Source organism: Engraulis encrasicolus, chromosome 18 (assembly GCF_034702125.1).
Source record: "Engraulis encrasicolus isolate BLACKSEA-1 chromosome 18, IST_EnEncr_1.0, whole genome shotgun sequence".
NCBI lineage: Eukaryota > Metazoa > Chordata > Actinopteri > Clupeiformes > Engraulidae > Engraulis > Engraulis encrasicolus.
In genome coordinates this window covers 32,791,835-32,814,628 of record NC_085874.1, presented here as the reverse complement: position 1 = coordinate 32,814,628, position 22,794 = coordinate 32,791,835, and the positions used below count along the sequence as shown (strand labels likewise).

The following is a 22,794-nucleotide window of genomic DNA, read 5'->3' as shown; positions in this document are numbered from 1 at the left end:
CTATGAGTTTGGACCACAGACTGGTGGACTCTGGAGGCATTCATGCACATCTGAAAGATGATGGTGATTATTTTGTGTATTGCATCTGTATGCTCTTTACCTGTGCATGGATTGCTGTTGCTTATGGCTTGACTTGAATTGGTGATGTTATATCCACTCAAGCAGCCACAGGTGTAGCTTCCATTGGTGTTGGCACAGTTGGAGTTGGATCCACATACATTAGGTACCTCATCACATTCATTTATATCTGAAATTCACAGACACAACCCGTTATCTAAGGTACACATCAATTAAGGAAATGTTATTTTTCTTTGCTTTCTCCTTCAAACAAACAGCCTCACTTCACTTATTCAGGTGTTTACGGGAAATTCTTCAGACGTATCAGAAAAATGCACTGAAGTATGGGTGCTTCTCAGCATTAGATTCAATCTTACCTGTACATGGATTGTCAGGGCTGCTTCTTAAACTGTGGTCAGTTACATTGTATCCACTCTGACATGTACAACTGTAGTCTCCAATGGTGTTGTTGCAGTCTGAGTTTGGACCACAGACTGCTGGAGTCTCAAGACATTCATCCACATCTGAAATATAATCGCAAATTTTTCAGAATGTACCTAGGTTGTGAAATCCCATGCTGCTTTCCACCATCGTTCAGATCTGAAAGTCAGCATAGATGCTCATCCCAAAGCGCTAGCCTGAGGTAGGGAGCCAATCCGAGAGCGGGAAGGGATGGAAAGATGATGACATACTTCTCAACATATGGAAGGTAGTTTGTTTGAATACAACTGATCTACTGAACTGACAACGTAGGTGGTCTCTAAACTATATCTAACTTGTGATATAGTCTGGTAATAAATAATAACGTAGCTACTTTAACAATGTCTACTTTGGCTATTCAGTCCCTCCAGTTTTTCGCGATTCAGCGATCGCGTGGATTCATGCAAATTCAGTGATATTCCGCATAATTTCACGATGCCGCGTAATTCCTGTAAAGCCGCATATTCCCCGCAAATTTTCCCATTTGTCCCTGTGAGGATGTGAATTCTCTTCCCCTCTTCACCGCTCCGTTTGTGAATGCGCACGGACAGCATTGGCAACAGCAAGCGCATAAAGTGTCTCTCTCTCTCTCTCTCTGGGGTGCGCAAACGGAGCACTCGCATTCGTTGACACACACACATAGACGCACACGCAATAGGCCTACTGATTCTGGACTTGAGCATGGCTAAAATGAACTTTGTTGTGTCGGGTTTTGTTGGGGGGAAGGTTTGGAACTTAAGGGGGAAAGTTTGGACGGTTTTGGTCGTCGCGGGCGACGCTACCACGAGGTGTTCCACACTTTGCCTTTAAAACAGTCCCTCCATGACATCCACAGCATCTAGCGAGGCGCCTGCTAGCATGTTCCACTACCCAACGCACCACAGTTTCCCCGCCAGTCCACTCATTCACTCAGCACAAACTTTCAGCATCAGTCCACTCACCAGTCCACTGCACACACCAGCTCCGCCTCCATCCATCTAGGCCTACAGTGAAAGCGCTTCCGCTGCGCACCTTTGCTGTCATATTCAACTGTCAATCAAACCCTCATGCAGTTTGCGATCGATATTGTTTGTTATTTTTGCCATTTAGTTCTTTATTTGTATTTTTGGTTATGGTATTATGACATGTCATTGGTGGGGGTGTAAAGTCTGTATAGGCTATGTATTTTGATATTGTTTTGGCCAATTTTAATTCTGTAAATCCCAGAAAGGGGCGCAAAATCTTTGCAAAAAATGAGAAAATGCCGCCGCAAAATCAGACATTTTGACCGCAAAAATCACAAAATCCCAGCGCGAAATCCTGGAGGGACTGGCTATTGCTACGGTATGTACAGTACCTGTGCATGGATTGCTGTCGCTTATAGCTTGGCTTGAATTGGTGAAGTCGTATCCATTCAAGCAGGAACAGTTGTAGCTTCCATTGGTGTTGGCACAGTTGGAGTCGGGTCCACACACACTAGGTATCTCAGAACATTCATTGACATCTGAAAAACACAGAAACAGCTCGTTATCTTAGGTACACGTAAAATAGACAAGGGTTATGTGTCTTTCCCTTGTCCTTCATACAAAAAGCCTTACTTCATTTATTTGGATGTTTTAGGGAAATTCTTCAGACATGTGAGTGCTTCTAAACCTTAGCATCAAGCTTATGTTGGAATTATTGAGCATGCGGACGAAAATCCTCACACGGGTCACCAATTATGTTGGCGTTACTGAGCATGAGGACAGAAATCCTCACTCTCGGGCAACATATTATGTAAGATGAATTGTACTAAGAATGAAATCATCACACAGAAGCTCCAGTTATGTCAGAATAATTGGACATGAAGACCAAAGCCCTCGCATGAGGGCAGCACTCATGTAGGGGTAATGTACATTTGGAGGTGAGGACTAAAAGTGTAAGAATAACGCAAGAGGAGTAGGCTAAACACCTCACGCTGGGGTATCAAAAATATAAATGAAATTGTGTGCAAAGAATAAAATCCTCGCACTTGTGGCTCCAAATATGTAGGTATGGATTCATGGAATCATCAATTGTTTAATCAATGACTGCATGAATTACATGTTACGATTAGTGTCCTAAAACCATTAAAGTGAAGGCAAATTTGTGAATCCTTCTCTGGTTGACTTCAATTTAACGATTTTATGAGACTGATCGTAACATGTGATTTATGCAGTCATTAATTATACAATCACATTCAATTATTTTCATGTCCAATGACTCTGACATAACTGGAGCTCCCGTGCAAGGATTTTATTCTTTGCACAATTTCTCTTTCATAACTGGTTGCCCGATTGTGAATATTTCAGTCCTCATGCTCAATAACTTTTACACTTACCTGTACATGAGTTATCAGGACTGCTTCTTAAACTGTGGTCGGTTACATTGTATCCACTCAGACATGTACAACTGTAGTCTCCAATGGTGTTGTTGCAGTCTGAGTTTGGACCACAGACTGGTGGAGTCTCGAGGCATTCATCCACATCTGAAATGTGATGGTAACAATATTTTACCAGGTGTGTTTTCAAATGGTTCTAGTAATATCTATCTTGTGTTCTGTATGCTTATTACCTGTGCATGGATTGCTGCCGCTTATAGCTTGGCTTGAATTGGTGATATCATATCCATTCAAGCAGGAACAGTTGTAGCTTCCATTAGTGTTGACACAGTTGGAGTCAGGTCCACACACATCAGGTTCCTCTGAACATTCATTGACATCTGAAAAATACAGAACCAACCTGTTCTCTTAGGTACACATAAAATAGACAAGGGTTATGTTTATTTCCTTTGTACTTCATGCAAACAGCCTTACTCCACTTATTCAGTAGTCTGGCTCTCACGTAGAAACTTCGTGTTTCATGCATCTTCGCTAAACTTTGTGAGCTCAACTATCGCGTGAGAACCAGATTATTTATTCAGATGCTTTAGGGAAATTCTTCAGACATGTTGGGAAAAAAGAAGTTTGAAGTATGGGTGCATCTCATCCTTAGCGCCAAGCTTACCTGTACATGGATTGTCAGGGCTGCTTCTTAAACTGTGGTCGGTTACATTGTATCCAGTCTGACATGTACAACTGTAGTCTCCAATGGTGTTGTTGCAGTCTGAGTTTGGACCACAGACTGGTGGAGTCTCTAGGCATTCATCCACATCTGAAAGATGATGGTTACAATGTTTTACCAGGTGTGTTTTCAAAGGGTTCTAGTAATATCTATGTTGTGGTCTGTATGCTTATTACCTGTGCATGGATTGCTGCCGCTTATAGCTTGACTTGAATTTGTGATGTCATATCCACTCAAGCAGGAACAGTTGTAGCTTCCATTGGTGTTGGCACAGTTCGAGTCGGGTCCACACACATCAGGTTCCTCTGAACATTCATTGACATCTGAAAAATACAGAAACAACCTATTACCTTAGGTACACATAAAATAGACAAGGGTTATGTGTCTTTCCTTTGTCCTTCATGCTAACAGCCTTACTCCATTTATTCAGTAGCCTGGCTCTCACGCAGACCCTTCGTGCTGCGTTCATCTTCACTAACCTTCTTGAGCTCAACTATTGCGTGAGAACCAGGTTACTTATTCAGATGCTTTAGGGAAATTCTTCAGACATATTGGGAAACAAAGAAGCATGACGTATGGGTGCTTCTCATCCTTAGCGTCAAGCTTACCTGTGCATGGATTGTCAGGGCTGCTTCTTAAACTGTGGTCGGTTACATTGTATCCACTCTGACATGTACAACTGTAGTCTCCAATGGTGTTGTTGCAGTCTGAGTTAGGACCACAGACTGGTGGAGTCTCGAGGCATTCATCCACATCTGAAAGATGATGTTAACAACATTTTACCAGGCGTGTTTTCAAATGGTTCTAGTAATATCTATCTTGTGTTCTGTTTGCTTATTACCTGTGCATGGATTGCTGTCGCTAATAGCTTGGCTTGAATTGGTGATGTCATATCCATTCAAGCAGGAACAGTTGTAGCTTCCATTGGTGTTTGCACAGTTGGAGTCAGGTCCACACACATTAGGTACCTCATCACATTCATTTATATCTGAAATTCGCGAACACAACCTGTTATCTTAGGTACACATCAATTAAGCATGGTAATTTTTCTCTTCTTTATCCTTCAACAGCCTTACTTCATTTATTCAGATGTTTAAGGGAAATTCTTCAGACTTGTGGGGACAGTACACTGAAGTATGGGTGCTTATCATCCTTAGCATCAAGCTTACCTGTACATGGATTGTCAGGGCTGCTTCTTAAACTGTGGTCGGTTACATTGTATCCACTCTGACATGTACAACTGTAGTCTCCAATGGTGTTGTTGCAGTCTGAGTTTGGACCACAGACTGGTGGAGTCTCTAGGCATTCATCCACATCTGAAAGATGATGGTTACAACATTTTACCAGGTGTGTTTTCAAATGGTTCTAGTAATATCTATTTTGTGTTCTGTTTGCTTATTACCTGTGCATGGATTGCTGTCGCTTATAGCTTGGCTTGAATTTGTGATGTCATATCCACTCAAGCAGGAACAGTTGTAGCTTCCATTAGTGTTGACACAGTTCGAGTCGGGTCCACACACATCAGGTTCCTCTGAACATTCATTGACATCTGAAAAATACAGAAACAACCTGTTATCTTAGGTACACATAAAATAGACAAGGGTTATGTGTCTTTCCTTTGTCCTTCATGCTAACAGCCTTACTCCACTTATTCAGTAGCCTGGCTCTCACGCAGACCCTTCGTGCTGCGTTCATCTTCGCTAAACTTCGTGAGCTCAACTATCGTGTGAGAACCAGGTTACTTATTCAGATGCTTTAGGGAAATTCTTCAGACATATTGGGAAAAAAGAAGCATGACGTATGGGTGCTTCTCATCCTTAGCGTCAAGCTTACCTCTACATGGATTGTCAGGGCTGCTTCTTAAACTGTGGTCGGTTACATTGTATCCACTCTGACATGTACAACTGTAGTCTCCAATGGTGTTGTTGCAGTCTGAGTTTGGACCACAGACTGGTGGAGTCTCGAGGCATTCATCCACATCTGAAAGATGATGTTTACAACATTTTACCAGGTGTGTTTTCAAATGGTTCTAGTAATATCTATCTTGTGTTCTGTATGCGTATTACCTGTGCATGGATTGCTGTTGCTAATAGCTTGACTTGAATTGGTGATGTCATATCCATTCAAGCAGGAACAGTTGTAGCTCCCATTAGTGTTGAGACAGTTGGAGTCAGGTCCACACACATTAGGTACCTCAACACATTCATTTATATCTGAAATTCGCGAACACAACCTGTTATCTTAGGTACACATCAATTAAGCATGGTGATTTTTCTCTTCTTCATCCTTCAACAGCCGTACTTCATTTATTCAGATGTTTAAGGGCAATTCTTCAGACCTGTGGGGACAGTACACTGAAGTATGGGTGCTTATCCAGGGCTCCAGAGTACGACCAATTTGGTCGCATATGCGCCCATTTTTTTCAATGGTGCGACCAGTCATCAGTAGAACAAAATCAATTATCAAACAACCTTTTTAATGGACATAAAATTAATAGTCATTCTACAGTAGTGGCCCTAGGACTGGGTACCGAAATTCGGTTCCTTAATGGAATTGAATGAAAGGCTAAGGTTCTACTTGGCATCGAAACGTGCCTTGGCTGTCGGTTCCACGTTTCGGTTCCGAGATTTGCATCATGTCAGTTATCATTTCGCATTCATAACCCCAGAACGTTAACACAGTCAGAACGGCAGTCGCTTCTGGCAAAAAAATCTGGTAACATTAATTGTGATCATTCGGGCTTGCAGAGACTGCTGGTAGGCTACAACCCCCTTTTAAACAGGTCTTCAGATCATCTATGGATACTAACGCTGTTACGAGAGAAACTACCATCAGCCCATCTTTAATTTGTGTAGGTTTACCGAGAAGAGTAGCCTATTTCTAGCGTTTGCAGACGGCAAAGAATTCAAACTTTGTCTTCGACACAGCCACTGCGAGCCAAGAAACAGCAAGAGGTGTGCAAACAAAGCATTCCATCATTCTCAAGCAGATGGTTACATCGGCGTATGAGGAAAGTAAAAGTCGGCAACACTGTTCACTCCACCATGAATCAAACAGTGTTGGGGACCTTTTCCCTTTAGTGGTGGGTGCGCGCATTCTCTGACTTTTTGGATTACACCGTGAATCATTGCAAAGTTTACATTTCATGTCAATAAAATGTAAACTCATATCAGAAGCATCAGGTGAGCTCAGTCACTTTTGGCCGCGAGAGACTTTCTTTGTGCCACGGAACGCAGTAGCGTGGGTTATTGAAACTGAAGACTTGATTTCTTCTATGTGGATATTTTTTTCCGTTTGGTAGCCTATAATTACGGACCATGCAAAGAACTCGAAACAGAGTCACTGCGTGCGTAACAAGCTATAGCCAAGTCGCCTCCGCCCGTTCCCCAAATCCGCCCGCCTACTTATAAGTGATGATAGTTAATTATGTATCCACTGTTTAAGTCAGGAATGGATATCGACATGATACGGAGTTTGTATGCATACAATTTGAAACGGTGATGACATTTAAAACTGAGTGAAACGGCCATAAACAGCATTGTAATGAGGGGCGTCGTAACGGCAGCATGAAAGGAACTTTAATTTCACGACGACATTCTGGCTAAAAACTCGCCCTGGCTGCTTCCCTGTTTCGCTTTAGGACTACAAGTGTGAACGAAATAAGCAAAACAGCATGAAGGAATAACAGTAGGCTAACGGAAATTCCGACGTGACCTGAAATCAAGCGGGCGGAATTGGGAGCCTTTCGCTGGCGAATTGTGCTGAAACTAGATTTTGGACATGCTGGACGTTATCTCCAAATTACACGATAGAAAGGGCCACCAATGTTAGCTAATATGCTCATTAACCTCATCTACACAGTTGCCGCTATCCAAAAATATACGATAGCATAATCAAATAGTATTTGAAATAGTGACATTATCACGTTCACAGTGAAGTGATCAGTGAAGTGGGCGGAATGTGGCGACCTTTCTTGTTTTTAAAAGTGTTTGCAAGAACAGCATACCTGTTAGCTACAAAAAAAACTGCAAAATTGCCTGATTTTAAAGACAAAGTTGGAAAAGTTTCAACAGGCCAAATCCTGACAGTCAACGGGACGGCAGTGACAGGTCAGACAGTACACCATGCCTTTCCATTTAACAGTCCCTGCGCGAGGAAAATCCCCTCACACAGGGCATGTTTTAAAAGGAGCGTGTGCAGCGTAAAAAATGAAATATGAGTTTCTCCTTGTTGTTTTGCCGCTCAAGTTGTCTGGGGCTGATGCAAAACTTCATGCTGGTTCAGTTTGTAATCAGGTAAATTCGCACGATTGTCTGTGCGATTGCCATGAACATCGACTGTATGACTATGACCTGATGCTCCGATGCAAAGATGCACACCCACGAAATGGATAGGGTTGGATTTAGATTGTAGTTCTCAATTTAAAATAAATTCCCGGGAACTTCAACTGGATAATGAGGTAGGCTCGGTGGTCGTTTGAGATTTTTAAACATTTCGTTCAGTGTTTATAAATTAGGAACCGAAAATGGCACCGTCAGGAACCGGCATTGAAACGTAGGTTCTGGAACCGGAACCGAAACCGAAAAATTCTGATCGGTACTCAGCCCTAAGTGGCCCATCATCACACAATAAAGCGTGTCGATGCAGTCATTCCTTCAACTCCGCTGAACTACCGGTAGCTTTCTCCCCCTTCCTCGTTCACAGGCAGCCCGACGTTTCAGAATAGAATGTTCGACTTCGCTCAACTATCCGAGTTCACATGTGCCAGCGAGTTTTGCAACGGACGAGAGAGTTACAATCACGGTAAAACAGCTAAATGACTCGAGGATATTTTAAACACGAGAGAGTCACAATCACGGGGAAAAACTAAATGGCTTGAGCGGATATTAAACATTGCCACACAAAAACGCAGACGGGTGCGGATAAGTTTCAGCCTTGTGCAGAGCTGGCCAAACAACAGTTGGTTGACAGGTGACGCGCTAGTCTGTCGGGACTTCTGTGAGAGTTTTTTGATAGCGACTAGGGTAGGCTACATACTGCCTATCAGTCGGCAAGGCATCGTTCATGCACCTCGAGACAGCACGAGAGAGACGGGGGGAGAGAGAGAGAGAGAGCGAGAGAGCGAGAGAGAGAGAGCGAGAGAGAGTGAGCGAGCGAGCGCACTAGTGCTGTTGTGTCTGTTCTTAGCGCTTGCTAATATAGCCTACCACAATCATTATGCAGCGGTAGAGCGCTCAAAAACGGGAAAATAGACAAAACCCAATTCACCTCAGATTCCACTGTAAACATAGGCTAGGCTATTTGTGTCTAATGAAATTTAAAATCATTACATAGATATACATCATTTAGCAGGGTTTGTTAAAAAAAATCCATCCATCCATCCATCCATCCATCCATCCATCCATCCATCCATCCATCAATCCATCCATCTTCATATTGTAACTCTGTGCTTGTGTCGTGTGCATAGCCTTATTGCAGAAAAGGCTGGTATGTTGATCTTACTAGTCAAACACATACTGACTAAAAGGCTACTCATTTGGTCTTTTCTACCAGCCAAACTGCTTGTAGCCCAGATGTGTTACTTAGGTTGCCAGTAGACTGTCTTTTATAAGGAGCACATTTGGAAGACTAACTTATAGCACATGAAAGGCTCCAGGTCTTTTAAAATATAGCAACAATAATAGAATAATAATAATTATTATTATTATTATGATTATTGTTGCTATTATTATTGCTATTGTTATTAGTTTTAATGATTTTTTAAAGCTGAGGTGCGTGTGTGTATGGGGTGGTGAAAACATTTGGGTGCACCTAAATTTTGTGCTGGTGCACCTAAAAAAATTTTTTAGGCGCACCAGTGCAACCAGTGCAAAATGTTGGTCTGGAGCCCTGTTAACATCCTTAGCATCAAGCTTACCTGTACATGGATTGTCAGGGCTGCTTCTTAAACTGTGGTCGGTTACATTGTATCCACTCTGACATGTACAACTGTAGTCTCCAATGGTGTTGTTGCAGTCTGAGTTTGGACCACAGACTGCTGGAGTCTCGAGGCATTCCTCCACATCTGAAAGATGATGTTTACAACATTTTACCAGGTGTGTTTTCAAATGGTTCTAGTAATATCTATTTTGTGGTCTGTATGCTTATTACCTGTGCATGGATTGCTGCCGCTTATAGCTTGGCTTGAATTGGTGATGTCATATCCACTCAAGCAGGAACAGTTGTAGCTCCCATTAGTGTTGAGACAGTTGGAGTCGGGTCCACACACATCAGGTTCCTCTGAACATTCATTGACATCTGAAAAACACAGAAACAACCTGTTATCTTAGGTACACATAAAATAGACAAGGGTTATGTTTCTTTCCTTTGTCCTTAATGCAAACAGCCTTACTCCACTTATTCAGTAGCCTGGCTCTCACACAGACCATTCGTGCTTCGTGCATCTTCGCTAAACTTCGTGAGCTCAACTATCGGGTGAGAACCAGGTTACTTATTCAGATGCTTTAGGGAAATTCTTCAGACATGTTGAGGAAAAAAATAAGTATTAAATATGGGTGCTTCTCATCCTTAGCGTCAAGCTTACCTGTACATGGATTGTCAGGGCTGCTTCTTAAACTGTGGTCGGTTACATTGTATCCACTCTGACATGTACAACTGTAGTCTCCAATGGTGTTGTTGCAGTCTGACTTTGGACCACAGACTGCTGGAGTCTCGAGACATTCATCCACATCTGAAAGATTATAGTTACAATGTTTTATCGAATGCTTTTGGAACAGTTGTAGAAGTATCTATCTTAGCTATTTAGTTTGAATGTACAATACCTGTGCATGAGTTGCTGTTACTTATGGGATGGCTTGCATTGGTGGCTTGGTATCCATTCAAACATGAACAGTTGTAGCTTCCATTGGTGTTGGCACAGTTGGAGTCGGGTCCACACACATCAGGTACCTCTGAACATTCATTGACATCTACAAAACACAAAGACAACTCATCACCTTAGGTACACAACCTTCATAAGGAACAACCTTTCTTGATTACTTTTCAGAAACAATCTTACCTGTACATGGGTTGTCAGGGCTGCTTCTTAAACTGTGGTCGGTTACATTGTATCCACTCTGACACGTACAACTGTAGTCTCCAATGGTGTTGCTGCAGTCTGAGTTTGGACCACATACTGGTGGACTCTCGAGGCATTCATCCACATCTGAAAGCAAATAAATCAGCCACATTATATTATACATTTCATCTAGGGTATATACCTCTGCACTGATGATTACTCTAGCTCTAGCCTAGCTCTTTGGGGGGTCAGAGCCCCAGTTTAATACCCCAGAAGGTTTGTGTTTGAGTTCCGGCTGGGTAACTCTACTTTGCAGTGGTAGGAGTAGTACTCTACTCCTTCGCTACAAATGGTGTCAGAAGTGGGATGGCTACCGTGAGGCCATCAGAAGCGCACCCATTGTGTGTGAGGCATAATTCCATGAGAGGGATCCCCAGGATTGGTGACCCCGTTTTGAGGGACCCCAGTGATGGGTGAATCATTGATGATGGGGCACACTGGATGGGAGAAGCATGATGGGCAGTTGCGTGAGGGACACCATCAGTGTGTGAAGCTCACGGGTGCGCTTCCCGAAGCGAAGAGCAGTGTGATGGAGTGACCATCACTAGGGTTGTGGGTGTGTTCAGACTGTCATGCCAATGAACCTGGCTCTTTGGTGTAGCAGTCAGAGCCCCAGTTTACAACCCCAGAAGGTCCAGGTTCGAGTCCCGGCTGGGCAACTCTACTGCCCTTCGCTACAGTGATGCTTTGGCATGCATTGGTCACTTGGTATCAACTCAAGCAGACACAGCTGCTGCTGCCTCCATTGCTATTGACACAGTTTTGCTTTGGTCCACATATGGGTGGGATACGTGATGCCTTGTTTTTTCGTAACATTGGTTAAAAATCTACAAAACTGTTATTTTCCTTTAAAAAACAAATGTCAATGAAAGAAGATGTGGTACATAATGTTTCATATTAGTCTTAGATGAGAAGAAACATTTTTGTTAAGATTTATGTAAAAGTTTATATGTCAAATTTCCTGCGGTGTGACTGTAACATTAATGAAACAATATATATAATAATATATATATAAATTAACCAACAACATTTTGAATAATGTATGAAGCATTTGGCATGATTGCATAAATCTTAACTTTAGATTAAGATATGTGAATGTGGAAAAAACTCAAGACAGTAATATTAACTACAAGTTCAATTTCGTAACACAAATTGCGTCCTTAGGGGTGACATGTATGTCAATGTTTGTGAATGGGCTGCTGCAAGGCCAACTACAAGGGTCTTAAAGACTGGCTCCTAACCAGTCAGTACCTCAGTTATTGGAGAGTGCTGTGGAAGTTTAAGGTGACTCTTAACCTCTTAATATGTCTTCATATTGCAATCTTTCTGTCACGCAATGCTTAGGTTCATTTTATGGTGTCCTGTGGTGTGACTGCTCTTATAGGAGGAAAAAAAATTTCATTTATTAATGAAAACACATATTAAGATTAAACACAATAGCATTATCAAGTTAGCATGAGCTCAGATGTCAGTCATGTATACAAAAGGATTAAAATGGCCATAATGCAGTGAATTCCCTGTGGTGTGACTCCATTTTCCTGCGGTGTGACATGCCTATGCTATGTGTTGATGCAGGACACATTTTCCCAAAAATGGCAAAAATAAGGTGAAATTCCACAGACCACTAAGTGCTTTATTTTTTTCTATTTTTTTCCAATTTTTATCCATCATTTTTTTCAGGAATTTGAAAAACTTTTTTTTTTTTTTTGCGTTACGCCCTTAAACGTCAACCACCCATATACACATATACTGATTGTCTGTTTTGTTCTTAAATGAAAACAGTACCATCATTTCGCAATGTGAACATATTACCACAGTGCCAGTTTGGGAAACTAGTCATTTGTATGTCATTGCATGTCGTCGATGTCATGAAGTTATTTGATCAGTACGGTGATTTCCTGGAGTACTCTGCCAGCTGTGATGGTAGGCCTATAGGTTATATTCACACTTAAACATGGGTAGGACTTTGTTTTTGACACAGGGTACCTTACCGACACAAGGATTTTCTTCACTGCTTATCTGACTGGTGTTTGTAACCAAGTATCCAGTCCAACATGTGCAGTTGTAGCCTTCAATAGTGTTGTTACAGACTGAGTTTGGGCCACAGATTGTTGAATTGTCAGCACACTCATCTGTTGACATACAAAAATGAAAAAAATGTCATAATCTGGACAGATGTATACAAACTCTTTTGGGAAATGACTCTTTCATTGAAGTACAACATAAAACTCATCCGTGTTCATTCTGACATAATCAGGACAATCAGGATGATTACAGGTGCAACAATACACTTTTCAGACTGGACTTACCTGGTGGCACTGGGCAGCCAGTTAGGTCTGTTAATACAGAAATAAGAGAGTTTGAAAGGAGAGTAGAGAATATAAGTCGAAACAACATCATGTAGTGTAACATGCAGTAGCATGACACAGCATGACACAATACAACATGTAAGCAACTGGAGTGTGTTTCCTTATAATGATGGGACTTCGGCATAAGTGGAACGTAAACGATTGATTCATTGAACGTTCTGATTTTCTGTGCTATTGTAATGCCCTAATTAGAAAATGCAATGTATGTGTTTATTTCAAGAGTTACATTTTATAAGGTTGGGCCTACATAGTGTGGTAGCAGTTTGAAACTATTCACGGAAGCTATCCTTGGTGAATAAAATACAGCGCACACAACCAAATAAAATAGAATATTCTTTCATGTACTTGTTATGGGTTGGCAATACAGCCCGTCATCAGGGATGGCGTTTATGCATCCACACGTGTCATTGACGATGTCATCACAGTGTCCATAGGCGTTGCACTTGTCACAAGGCCAGTAGAACTCATCTTCACACCTGCACTGGTATGAGGTGACGCTCGACGTGACGTTGGGAGAACACACTGGCGGCATGAAAATGAGAAAACATTTACTATATAACTTAGGATAAGAGGTAAGTTGAAAAGCCAAATGACTCTTTGTGTGTGTGTGTGTGTGTGTGCGTGTGCATGTGTTTGCGTGTGTTGTATGCAGGGCTCTAAATTAACTTTTTCCACCACCAGCCAATTTGGCTAGTGGACATTTTTTCTTACCAGCCAAACAGAAGTTCAACTAGCCATTTTTTTTAATCTCGCCAAAATAAACTATGCATTAGGCTAGTTATTTTTTTTCTAATTAAATGGTCATTTTGTCCAACTGTTTCTACAACACAGATACACTATAGGCCTGCATAGGGTAGGCCTACTATATGCCTACATAATAAGCATATTATAGGCTATATATTTTTTCATTGTTTTTTAACTTCTGCTTTATTTTTTACTTTCATTACTTAGGCCTAATTCATTTGATTAGTTTTTGTTAAATTCTTCTGAAAACAGCTGAATCACATCACACAAGCCACTCACATAACAGACCTTTAACATACAGTAACCAAGCACACAGCCAAACACTACAAAACCTCACATACGCACACCCCAAGGAAGGAGATGAGAGGAAAATGAGAGGAGAGAGGAGGAGCTCTTCTCTACCATGCGCAACAAAATGACAAGAAGCCTAGTTTAATTAAAAGTAAATAATATCTCGGGAATCTTCGCTTCCTTTGTTACTTCCACAGCTTCGTCGTTGGTTGCTTTTTTTTTTCTTTCCGATGGCGTGGGCTTTCCAACTTAGTTGCGCCACGACTCTGAACATTTCAGAAGACAACTGAACTGACAGCTACGGTCACACTACTCTGACAGTCGGCTCTCCTCCTCTGCCCTGGTCGGCGGTCGCTATTTCGTTCCACAACCACTCATTTTTAACGTCACTATTTACAATTACTACTAGCATTCACCAACACACAGAACCTTGCTCTAACCCCCGCCACATTCTCATCACTCGCACAAAACATAGTCTACACAACAGAAGTAGCGCTATGCATAATCTGCGTAAGTCCTGTTATTGAAACGGTCAGGGTTTCGCTGCTTCAAAAATGCAGCCTGTTACAGCAAGGTTCATATAGTAATAATGGCAGTAGTGACGTTAAAAGGGTTGTAGCGAAAGCGACGAGAGCATAGGAGGAGAGCTGCCTGTCAGAATAGTGTGAGCGCAGCTTAGCTGACAGAAGGCTGGTCGTCTGAAATGTTTTCAATCCTGGTGCGCGCAACAGCATGGAGTTGACGCTCGATGCACTGGAAAGCCCACGGTGGGAGGCTACGTCGTGACGCTAGTGTCCATGGGTAATGTAGGAAATCTCGCCCTATAACGTTCGTAATAGCAGCGGTTTACCGTTCATAAGTTACTGTACTCGGGCGCTACTAGCCAAATTGGCGGGTAGGTATTTTTTTCTACTAGCCAAAATGAATTTTCACCCGTGTTTGGCGTGTTGGCGTGTGTTAATTTAGAGCCCTGGTTGTATGTAAAAGAGAGACGTGAGAGAAAGGCAGAGTCAGTGAGAGATAATATCAAACAAAATGGGCTGAGAAGATACACATGTAGGCAATAAAAAAACTTTCTTACAACCAAAAAGCTCAATTCTGATTCTTGTGCTCTATTGATGTCTGATCCATCTTCACTCCTTACCTGTTGTGATATCGGCATCACTAATTTCGATCAGGGCACCCAGTGAGAGATTACTCAAAATGGCACGAAGTTCATCCACAGCGTCAGCTGATATGTTGATCTGTGCTCCAATATTGTAGTAAAGTATTTCTGCAAGCAATGTGAAAATCATGAGGAAAAATAGAGCACGCTTTAATTCTGTCATTCACATCAGCTATTTACAACAAGTCCATCAGTGCCCACATTCAGTTCAATTGGGAAATCATTGTGCGGCTAAATCGACAGCACTTGACAATTACCCTCCCAGTTCTTTTCACTTATCAGTCATCTAACAGATATACAAATCTATAAGGATTAGCATCTAACATCAAAGTGTGTCATCTATACGTGGACACAATCCAAAGAAGAAGAAAAACTAAAGAGCAAAAGTTCAATGAATGACTTGACAGCTGGCACTTGCACCAGAGCAGATCCAATGATCTTTTCTTAAAGAACAAACAAACGAAAAAACAAACAAAATCCAGAAATCAGAAAATCATCCCTTCATGGAGTCTCAAGGTTCGAAATTATTTGGATGTTTACCGAAGATGTAAGAGAGCTTTTGTTGTTGGGTGTTTAGGGGTTTACTCCCCAATAAAATTTGAAAATACATTTTAACACAATATTAAAAACATGATTGTACTATAAGAACGAAGTGTTTTTTTGTAGTTTGGAGGCTTGGATTTTGGCCCCCCCTTGCCTCCTGGGCCTCTGGGACTGACCCTGTTAGGCCCGTGCTGTAATATGTCCTTGGTAGCTGCACATGATATTGAGTGTGTCTGTATTTGCCGAAGAATGTGTGTACGACTTGGTGTGTTTGAAACCCCCTACAGACAAAACGCACGCATACAAAGGACAAGTAACCAGATAGACAGATAGGGTCATTTCCCCATCTCCTCCAAAACAATGTGACATGATGTTCTTACCTGTACAGGGGTTGTCAGCACTACTCTTCAGACTAGGGTCAGTAACTTTGTATCCACTCTGACACGTGCAACTGTAGTCTCCTGCTGTGTTGCTACATGTGGAGTTTGGACCACAGATGGCTGTCTGGGCACATTCATCCACATCTAAAATGCAATAGCAAACAATTCAATTACTATGAGTTTAGACCACAGACTGGTGGACTCTGGAGGCATTCATCCATATCTGAAAAGCAATAGCAGACAATATTACTATGAACATTTTTTTACATTTACGTATACAAGTATAGTATTTTAACAGTGTTTTAACCCTATTCAGACTGGGCTTTTTTGGCATTCCTGGGCCTGGGGGGGGGGCTCTTTTGACCCCCCCCCTCATAACTCATGAACGGAATACGGTATGACCACCAAACTTTGGGGAGATGATCTACATATGGACATCTATGAATGACATAATTTTCGTGTCATTATCTGGTATTATGACGTCATTATGACATCATCTGATTATAATGCCCAAAATCTCGCCATAATGTCTTTCCCATCAAATTTAGGTAATGCTCTTAAATTTTAATGATTATATGCTTCAGACCACTTTATTGCTCACAAAGCTGTCTGACGCTAATGGAAATAACAAAAAAATATGAAAAAGGAACAATAATGAGACTTAGATCAGTGATTTTCGGTCAGACATACCTGTCAGAAAACCGCTGCCATGGCAACGGCAAAAATGATAAACATAATTTTTTGGTACTAAACTGTAGCCAACTAAATTTTAGGAAAAGTCACCAAGTTTCGTAGTCATAGCTTAAGTCGTTAAGGAATTATACAACATCAAAGTTGGTGCGGGCACTTTTAGCCCCCCCCCCAGTCTGGATAGGGTTAAGGTAATATCCTTTTCCCAATCACCTGTGCATTGGTTGCTGGCACTTATGGGTTGGCCTGCATTGGTCACTTGGTATCCATTCAAGCAGGAACAGTTGTATCCTCCATTGGTGTTGGCACAGTTGGAGTTGGATCCACACACACTAGGTACCTCAGAACATTCGTTGACATCTGAAAATCACAAACACAATGGGTTACCTGAGGTAGCAGGTTCGAGTCAGAGACAAGACAGAGTCCAAAAAGATTAGAGTCCAAGTCAAGTCTGAGTCACATGTCAGTCAGTGTTAAACAGTGAAAAGGATGAGTGTCAATAACGTAAATGTTTGATGGTAATGCAATCAAGGACCCTCAATATTATTTAGGCTATTTGCATTTATCAGAGTTTTTGTGCAGTGGAATGGTAAGTCTGTGTCCCATTCCAATTCCAATAGTGTTACTGCTATTTTATTTATTTATAAACAGGACATGAATCCTTGTCTAAGTTCCCACATACAGTATATCACGAAAGTGAATACACCCCTCACAGTTTTGCAGATTTTTGAGTATATCTTTTCATAGGAAAGCATTACAGAAATTTTACTTTGACACAATGATTAGTGACCTTTTAACAACATATTTAACCGCTTAAATTTCTTGTTCACTCAGAAAAAAACAAAATACAGCCATTAATGTTTGAACATGTACTCACAAAAGTGAGTACAACCAAGATTAAAATCCGGTAGAGAAGGAGCTATGTTGGCTCGAATCGTCTCGAAATGAAACGAAATGAAAAGGGATGACAAGGGAGGTCATCAGTGTGCGTTTCAACCTTTCTTTGCATTGAACTTTTACATTTTGAGTCTGCATCTGGCTTAAATAGATTGGTGAGAGATTTGAATGCAATCCTATGGAGAATATCATGATCTGCTTCAGTAGTCACAGTGCATGTTGACATGCATGTTTCTTTTAGGTGTATTTCAGATTGCCAATGTTGACAGCTTTCATGCATCCCCAAACCATGTCAGTCCCACTACCATGCTTGGCTACTGAGAGGATACACCTTTTTTTTGTAAAAATCACTTGTTTACCACCACACATGCTTGACACCATCTAAAGCAAATTTGTTTATCTTGGTCTCTTCAGATCACACGACATGGTTCCAGTGATCCATATCCTTGGTCTGTTCATCTCAAATTTGCTTTAGATGGTGTCAAGCATGTGTGGTGGTAAACAAGTGAGTTTTACAAAGAAGGTTTATCCTCTCAATAGCCAAGCATGGTAGTGGGACTGACATGGTTTGGGGATGCATGAATGCTGTTAACATTGGCAATCTGAAATACACCTAAAAGAAACATGCATGTCAACATGCACTGTGACTACTGAAGCAGATCATGATATTCTCCATAGGATTGCATTCAAATCTCACACCAATCTATTTAAGCCAGATGCAGACTCAAAATGTAAAAGTTCAATGCAAAGAAAGGTTGAAACGCACACTGATGACCTCCCTTGTCATCCCTTTTCATTTCGAGACGATTCGAGCCAACATAGCCCCTTCTCTACCGGATTTTAATCTGGGGTGTACTCACTTTTGTGAGTACATGTTCAAAGATGAATGGCTGTATTTAGTTTTTTTGTGAGTGAACAAGAAATGTAAGCGGTTAAATATGTTGTTAAAAGGTCACTAATCATTGTGTCAAAGTGAAAGTTCTGTAATGCTTTCCTATGAAAAGATATACTCAAAAATCTGCAAAACTGTGAGGGGTGTATTCACTTTCATGATATACTGTATAGTCCAGAACTTATTCAGAACCCTCTTCAGGTAAGAAGCAAACACTGAAATGGTTCTCAAAGTTGGCAGAAAAAAGTTATTTCAGTAATCATCGGTAGGCCTACTGTACATGCAAGGAAGAACACCTCACCTGAGCATGGGTTACTTTCACTGATTTCACAGGTGGAATCTGTGGTGTTATACCCAGACCAGCAAGAGCAGGAATGTCCTCCTAGCACGTTTGTGCAGTTAGAGTTGGGACCACAGATTTGCGACTGACCGCAGACATCTATAGTATATGAGAGAAAGGGGGGAGGGGAGAGATAGAGAGAGAGAGAATGAATAACTGCATGGCATGGGTCACTACAAGGAGACTGTGCAATGAAGTGAAACATGAATACTGTCTAGCCCCTTAATGCACGCCGTACCTCCTGTGGCACGCTGTAATAGACATTGAAAGTTAACTACTATAGTGCTACACTACTCTGACAGTGTACGGGGCCTTTAGTAATACATTATGACTTGGTCATTGCCATTCTGGTAACAGCTAATTTATAATGCCGTGTCTTAAGGGGTTACGCGTCTTCCCATAGAGCCGGTTCCAAGGGTTCGGCGTGGGTAAGTGGTTAGGGTCCCAGACCTGTAGCCCAAAGGTTGATGATTCAACTCCTGATATGCCAGGTTGGTGGGGGAAGTCATTAACTCCACCCCCATGACTGAGGTACCGTGGCACTGTCGTGCCGCACTGCTCCCTTGGGGCGCCATTGGGGGCTGCCCACTTGCACGTGACGGGCGAGGCATGAATACAATTTTGTTGTGTGCATTTGTGTGCTGCAGAGTGCTGGGTCACAATAACAATGGAAGTTGGTGTTTCCCAGGCGGTCTTTCTTTCTTTCTTTCTTTCTTTCTTTCTTTCTTTCTTTCTTTCTTTCTTTCTTTCTTTCTTTCTTTCTTTCTTTCTATGTGATTGTCATTGACCAATCCAACGCCCATTACTCTTGACGGACCGAGTAATGGGCATTGGCTTGTCATGACGAGGCCACATGGAGGAAAGTCAGCAAGCGAGGACGTGACACCGCATATTGGAATCCGCTCAGTATGTGGACATACCTTTTTGGCACAGAGATGAGGTGTATGGGAGGGAGTTGATGCATCCACATGTCTGATCCACTATGTCATCACACGCACCGTAGGTAGCGCAGGTGTTGTAGAAGAGAAAATACTGCTCCTCACAGCGACACTCGTACTCAGTGCCATTTGGTGAACACACTACAATCAAAACAATCATTGCAATTTTTTTTAATCATAAGAAATCGTTTATAAATGATCAACAAATGGTTTATTTAACATGTTATTGCAAAATAAACCACCATTAAACATTAGTTAACTATTTACAGCAGATGGTTATTATAAAGTGCTACGTAATTTTTTAATTTTTTTTAGATTTCGTATGGCATCCATAGGCCTACAATAAGATTTTACATTACGCTTTACATTACACTACATTACATTACATTGCACTACACCACACTTACACTTCCGCTGACACTGGAACTTACAGTTATTTACAGGTAATGGCTAACAGTCCTTGGAGCAATGTGGGGTTAGGTGCCTTGCTCTAGAGCACTTCAGCTATGGATGGAGGTGTAGGGAGAGGTAAGGGTGAGATTTGAACCTGCAACCCTCTAATATTAAAGACCGACTAATCATCAGGCCATGGCTGCCCCAAACGCACCCAATGTCCCAGATTTTCAACCATTACTTACCGGTAGAGACTTCAAGCTGTGTGACGTTAGCACTTTGCAACTGCAAGGGATAACTCAAATTGCCCACTACAGATTTCAGATTATCACTGACATCTGTGCTCGAAACGTTTACATCAATCTCAAGTGTAAACCTCAAGCCCCCTGAAACTGAAAAGAACGAGGAATTAAATTAAAATCTGTTCATTATAAGCCAATTTTATTTATACTCATACAAAAAATGCTTTAGCTAGTGTAGAGAACACTGACTTCAGAGCATAGTAGCAATTCAATGCACTACTTGTTTTACAAGTGAAGTTAAACTTTAAGGATGTGAATACGTACTGGAACGTCTTGTTCGAAGGTGGAGTTGAATTCCATGTTTCTCTGTGAGCTAGGATAAGGAAGCATGTACACATGTGGACTCAGTATAATATTAACCAGGGATGAAAATGGCTTTATAAAATGTTTGTCTTCCATAAGTCAATAAGGGTAATGGTTACTGTACCCAATATTGCTTTATGAAAAGGCACTATTAATTACAACATTCAACATTAGGCCTACCTGAGAAAAAGCAGATTCATAAAGTGCTCCTGTGGCCAAAACGCAACAGATAACTATGAAGAAGACTGATTCTCCCCTGGATACTGCCATACCTGTCCACATGAAAGAACATCACAATTATTCTTATAGTAGGCCCTACAAAAAGGCATAAGGCAGAGGCTCCCAACCTTTTCCAACTTCGGGCCCACTTGAAATTTTCACAATCTTTCGGGGCCCACCTCTGATACAATAAGCATAAAGCTCAAACATATCAACAACACGCACAACAATGTGATTTTTAGAAACTGATATCAAGGCCCACTAGGAATACCTTCAGGGCCCACCAGTGGGCCACCGGCCACAGTATGAGAATCACTGACGTAAGGCATTGGATCTGTTTTGCCATTAGGCTTACATGCCTGTTTATTAACTCTGTTTATTCGCCCGGCACTTGGGCAAATCCATTCAAGTCAGAGAGTGGCTCATCAAGACAAACCAGAACAATGAACAAAACAACGCAAAATAAGACATTACGTATTTATAGGCTAGTCTATATATAAAAACAATAAAATGTAAATAAAAAGTGTCATTGTGACAGTTGCATTTTAGCCCCAAAATGGATATTTAAAAAAAAAAAAAAAAACGGATTTCTAAATCTCTTAACATGTAAATGAGAGTCCGAGGCCAATTGCCTTCTCAAAAATATCCACATAGGCCTACTATGTGCCGACAGCGTCTTAATGAGAGATGCCGATGTTTTCCACCTCACCCAGCTATTATAACTCATGCCTTAGTTTTCAACAGACAATGGGTCTACTTCCTTCTATGTCTGGGACATTTTCATTCTCAAAATGTTTCCCCATCGAGAACATGTCAGACATGACATGCAACCACAATAACCATGTCTGTTCCATAGTTTAATATCGGCATGCATCTCACATTTCAGAAAGACTAACCCACACATTTACGTCCTGCCTGCTTTAAAACGGTCTTTTGTATGTTGACTTATATAGTAAACTTTGTACTATAGGCCTACATGTATTTAGGACACGCTGTATGCATTTAGACGCATTGTACGGTTGCCTAATGCCTACGCTCAAATACTGTTGCACAATCATCATAAAAGTGTTAAAACTTAGTAGGCCTAATTATGTTCCCTATTTTTGAGGTAATTTCATTTTTAACACAATCATTATCAATGGTCTCAGAGTTAACTGGAAATGCACTCAGAGAGCATGTGTAGCCTACCTCCACCCTCTGGTGGATAGGAAATGCACCGCTAACGTACAAACAAACGAACGTAGGCCTACACAAAAAAAACTCGGACGATGACATAACCTCCTTGGCGGAGGTAATACAATTTAAAAAGAGAGTTAAACTGAATGTTCTCCAACTAAAGGTGAAAATGTATTCACTTGGCATGATAAGCTTAGGAGACGTGAGAAGAAAATGAATGCAGCCATGCTATTTATCTCTTTATCTTTAATTTCGTATCTGATCAGGAACTCCTTCATGTCAAATGGAATTCCAAATTTCGCTGGCACACGATTCATATGCTGAATGAAGTGTCAGGTGCTGTCGAGAGGCATGCGGAGGTGAAATCTTGGAACAGTTTGGCATTAGTTTCCTCATTCCCTGAGAGTCAGGTACACAGTTGAACAGTTCTTGCACCTCC

The 22,794-nt window shown here is 41.4% G+C and overlaps 1 protein-coding gene across 1 annotated transcript in view; it reads right to left on the bottom strand.

Annotated features, from left to right (window-relative positions):
- The window catches only part of adgrf6 (adhesion G protein-coupled receptor F6), an 88,150-nt gene that overhangs the window by 50,486 nt on the left and 14,870 nt on the right, over positions 1 to 22,794 (bottom strand). Inside the window, exons 2-30 of the mRNA XM_063222155.1 lie at positions 21,141 to 21,232; positions 20,922 to 20,970; positions 20,601 to 20,747; positions 19,945 to 20,103; positions 18,986 to 19,123; positions 17,109 to 17,255; positions 16,206 to 16,349; positions 15,262 to 15,390; positions 13,428 to 13,604; positions 13,023 to 13,049; positions 12,705 to 12,845; positions 10,654 to 10,800; positions 10,418 to 10,564; positions 10,180 to 10,326; positions 9,747 to 9,893; positions 9,514 to 9,660; positions 5,663 to 5,809; positions 5,430 to 5,576; positions 4,999 to 5,145; positions 4,766 to 4,912; positions 4,438 to 4,584; positions 4,205 to 4,351; positions 3,773 to 3,919; positions 3,540 to 3,686; positions 3,109 to 3,255; positions 2,876 to 3,022; positions 1,874 to 2,020; positions 435 to 581; positions 101 to 247 (exon numbers count right to left, since the gene is read on the bottom strand). Of these exons, the coding sequence (XP_063078225.1) occupies positions 101 to 247; positions 435 to 581; positions 1,874 to 2,020; positions 2,876 to 3,022; positions 3,109 to 3,255; positions 3,540 to 3,686; positions 3,773 to 3,919; positions 4,205 to 4,351; positions 4,438 to 4,584; positions 4,766 to 4,912; positions 4,999 to 5,145; positions 5,430 to 5,576; positions 5,663 to 5,809; positions 9,514 to 9,660; positions 9,747 to 9,893; positions 10,180 to 10,326; positions 10,418 to 10,564; positions 10,654 to 10,800; positions 12,705 to 12,845; positions 13,023 to 13,049; positions 13,428 to 13,604; positions 15,262 to 15,390; positions 16,206 to 16,349; positions 17,109 to 17,255; positions 18,986 to 19,123; positions 19,945 to 20,103; positions 20,601 to 20,747; positions 20,922 to 20,970; positions 21,141 to 21,230 (3,994 nt within the window). The 5' untranslated portion in view covers positions 21,231 to 21,232. The remainder of the gene's footprint in view (positions 1 to 100; positions 248 to 434; positions 582 to 1,873; positions 2,021 to 2,875; positions 3,023 to 3,108; positions 3,256 to 3,539; positions 3,687 to 3,772; positions 3,920 to 4,204; positions 4,352 to 4,437; positions 4,585 to 4,765; positions 4,913 to 4,998; positions 5,146 to 5,429; positions 5,577 to 5,662; positions 5,810 to 9,513; positions 9,661 to 9,746; positions 9,894 to 10,179; positions 10,327 to 10,417; positions 10,565 to 10,653; positions 10,801 to 12,704; positions 12,846 to 13,022; positions 13,050 to 13,427; positions 13,605 to 15,261; positions 15,391 to 16,205; positions 16,350 to 17,108; positions 17,256 to 18,985; positions 19,124 to 19,944; positions 20,104 to 20,600; positions 20,748 to 20,921; positions 20,971 to 21,140; positions 21,233 to 22,794) is intronic.